We start from the raw sequence: 3495 nt of genomic DNA, 5'->3' as shown, positions 1-3495 counted from the left end.
TTGAAAATATTTAAGCCTGAAATCTATCAGCAAACACTTTCATTAGAGCTAACAAACATTCTTTACAACTGTGTCATTTGCTTTGCAGCAAAAGTTTATGAACCTGAATCTCACTCAAATGTCTCCCACCGCTTTCGAAGCTGTTCTACTTTACCAGGTGTTGGTGTTACTGCTTGTTTGGTTTTACTGAGCAGCTCTTCAAAAGGATCATTGGGCTGACCTGGTTTGGAGGGGAGTAGGACTGGGTCTGATAATTTAGAAGGTCTGGGAGGGATGACTGGATATTCCCTGGGCTTGCCATCCTGGGGTTGAGTCATATGAAAAGTTCTTTGTCCTCCAGGACCACTGATAACAGATGGAACATTTTGAGTTGGTTCTAAGGTTGCGTGACTCTGATGCATTATTGGATTGGCTGGTGAACTTGAGGGTACTTGACTTAAAAGACTACTTCGTGAAAAACCCGGAACAGGACGTCGTTGACTGTGATAAAACACACTTCTGGTAAAAAGAGGGTTGGAAACAACCGGAGGAGTGAATGGCCGTGCTGCGATACCTATAATAGACACTGACTGGTCAGGTGGCATTACTTGTATAAATGGATTAAGTGGTGAATGCACAAATGGGGGTCGTGGGGTAGAGAAACCCAGCTGGTGAGGAAAAACTGTAGAAGCAAAATCACTTTGCAATGGAGCAAAGCATGGAGTACTGGAAGAATGAGATGCTTCGGTGCTCTGGATATTCCCAGCTACGGCTGACAAGCCTTCGCTATGTCTTTGACCTGTTTTTAAAGGATCCAAAAGACTTAGAATATCATCATTTAAGTAAACATCTGTGGCAACTTTAACGGGTTGCAGAAGGTCAACAGAACTGGAATCAGGAACCTGTCTGTTGCTGTCGGCTGCTAGCACTTCTGCAAAAGGTCCTATTGCTGTTTGAAGAGGGAAGCCAGTACTATCCCCAAGCTGTTTCCCTGGTTCTGTCGATGTTGATGCATTCTGCTGTTTAGAGAGTCTAGGTGCTGGCGGAGGTGGAACTATTCCCAGCTCTGGAGTCTTTCTTCCTTGTGGTCGTGGGATAGTGATACTGCTTTGGTTGCTGCTAGATGGTGCATCTTGTTCTATAGAGAGTAACTCCCTTTGTGGGGTGTTTGTGTCACTCCTGGGGAAGGTCTGGTATCGTTCTGGTGATGTTTGAATGTATTTATTTGGAATTGCCATATCATCCTGCCCCAAGCCCCACAATTTGTTGTAAGGGTGGCTGTGCTTTATTGTTGGCATCAAACGATTTCTCTCCGGGATTGAAAAATCCATTCTCTGCCAAAGAAGGACATTTGTGAATAAAGGTCAATCAAATATATTGTTTACAAATAAAACTATCAAAAATAGTCAAAGGCATAGGTCACAATACCAATATTGTGAAAGAGATTGGTAGCATCTGCTGATCTGCCTTCTAATTTTCTCTTTCAATTTGTGCCTGGCAAAGGAATTGCTGCTGGAACTGACTACAAGGCTTATCTAGGCAGCTTCAAATCAATGGGATGCCATGGCTATCAGCAGCTGCATTAAAGTACACCTAAAGGCTCCTGTGTGACAGTTAAAACAGGTCCTAAATCCAATTAATATGTGATGCACAAGCCTCAAAGTAAAAAAAAACAAAAACAAAAACCCTTTAGGTTCCCGGAGTAAGTCAAATCCTCATCATTTGTGCCTCACGTACCCCCTCCCCGATACTGCAGCTCATAGTAGGAGGGCTTCAGCAGCAGAGGCAGTGCTATCAATCTAGAAAGCAGTAGGCAGGGTTAGGTGTGGTCATCTGCTTACCTATTTGTGTGACTTGGGCAAGGCATGTGTAGTACATTCAAGTCCTTCTCCCCCATTGCCTGCTTCCCTCCTTGCACTAGTCAGCAATTACCAGCTCTCAAAATGATAGTGGAATGTTGCTGTGTAAATGGAGCTGCTGTAGAAGCTGCTGCTGTCAAAAATGGACCATCTGATACAGTGTTTATAAACACTGTTTAGATTCGAGTTAGAAAGATACAAAGTAACATTGTTACTTTTCTATCTACTTTGTTTCATTCATCTGCAGATCAAAACATTGATAACACATTTAAATACCACTCATGGTTAACACTGTTCACCACATAGCTTCTAAACATTGTAATTTTTTTTCAGTCAGTAGCATAAATTGTTCATTCACCTGATAATCAAATGTGAACTGGTCTTCATGGTCCTCTTTGGGAGTTCTAAGATCTTCAAGACTCTTGGCTTGATTCAGAAGTGGTGGCTGTGATGGTAGATCTATATTACTAAAAATATCCTCAAGAAGATTTATATCCTTATTTGGTTGTTCTTGTTCAGTGAAAGAGTCACCCTCCTTTTCTGGGCTGATCATTTCATCACCATCACTTGATTCCTTCAAGGTTCGATACTGCTGAGGCCTATCAAGTGCGAATAACTTAGGTTAGTGCTTCTGAAAAATGATAAACAACTTATAACAATAACATTAAACATCTATTCAGTTATATTTATCATTTAGTTCCTAAAAAAACATTTCTGTATCTCTAAATTGAAAAACAAAGTCAGCTATGTTGAAGTTGCTCTACATATAGTGAAAGGAGAGACAGTTGAAGACAGAGACCATTCAAAGGGAGCAGAGAAGATAAAGTTTTCAGAGAAGGCAGACACAGGATCTTCCTCCTGCAGGAACTCATCATCAGAGGAATCTTCAGAAAGGAAGACAGTATAGTGGCGTGTGGGCTTCACAACGCTGAGAAAATAGGAGAAGGTTGCAGTTAGTCCTCAAAAAATGTAACAAAGAATGAAAGATGCAGAGATTTGTGTATCTGCACAGCATACATAAAGACTAGCAATATACAACCCAGTAATAGCATGCAATAAAACATATTCAAGTATCACTTACAACCAGGGCCGGCCTTAGGCCTTTAGGCGCCCTGTGCGAGAAAGCTTTACAGCGCCCCTCAGCGACCACACCCCTCAGTGGCCACACCCTTTAGTGGCCACACCCCCAGTAACCACACCAATTTTTTCCAATATCCGCACCATTTAAAGACTCCAATGTTGTTAAGCCCCATAGAAACATATTAAAAAGTATGATAAAAATAAAACTTTTATTCAAAGGTATTAAACTTGTAGGCACAATATAAGTATTCTTATCAAATAAAACAACAGAAGGCAAACAATAAATGTCAAACTACAATAGAGTCTATACAAATAAAGTGTCAGGATGTCATGCCGACCCCTTTTTTCAAGTCAGTATATCTAGAAAAGTAAAGATAGAAAACAGAACACAAAACCCAGACTACGTGTAAAATTAATGAATTACTATATGTACGAATATACGAACAATGTATCCAGGCACATAATAATTTTTTTGAGAATGTGCAGTGGCAGGTCAGGTGACGCCACACACCGAATTTTGGCCCCACCACCATAGATATATATGTTGGATTCATGGGGCAGGCAAAGGGGGTATACT

The 3495-nt window shown here is 40.9% G+C and overlaps 1 protein-coding gene across 1 annotated transcript; it reads right to left on the bottom strand.

The window, feature by feature from the left end:
- Positions 1–2766, bottom strand: LOC108799716 (DENN domain-containing protein 1A-like; the record flags this gene model as incomplete). The annotated part of the gene is made up of 3 exons (XM_018571613.1): positions 1–1313; positions 2197–2437; positions 2638–2766. Coding segments are annotated over 3 exons (1573 nt in total), but the record flags the coding sequence as incomplete, so codon positions are not given.
- Positions 2767–3495: the final 729 nt, after the last annotated feature.

This window comes from Nanorana parkeri, unplaced genomic scaffold, assembly GCF_000935625.1.
Source record: "Nanorana parkeri isolate BGI_ZX_2015 unplaced genomic scaffold, ASM93562v1 scaffold1793, whole genome shotgun sequence".
NCBI classification, from domain to species: domain Eukaryota; kingdom Metazoa; phylum Chordata; class Amphibia; order Anura; family Dicroglossidae; genus Nanorana; species Nanorana parkeri.
This window is presented reverse-complemented; position numbering and strand designations above follow the sequence as displayed.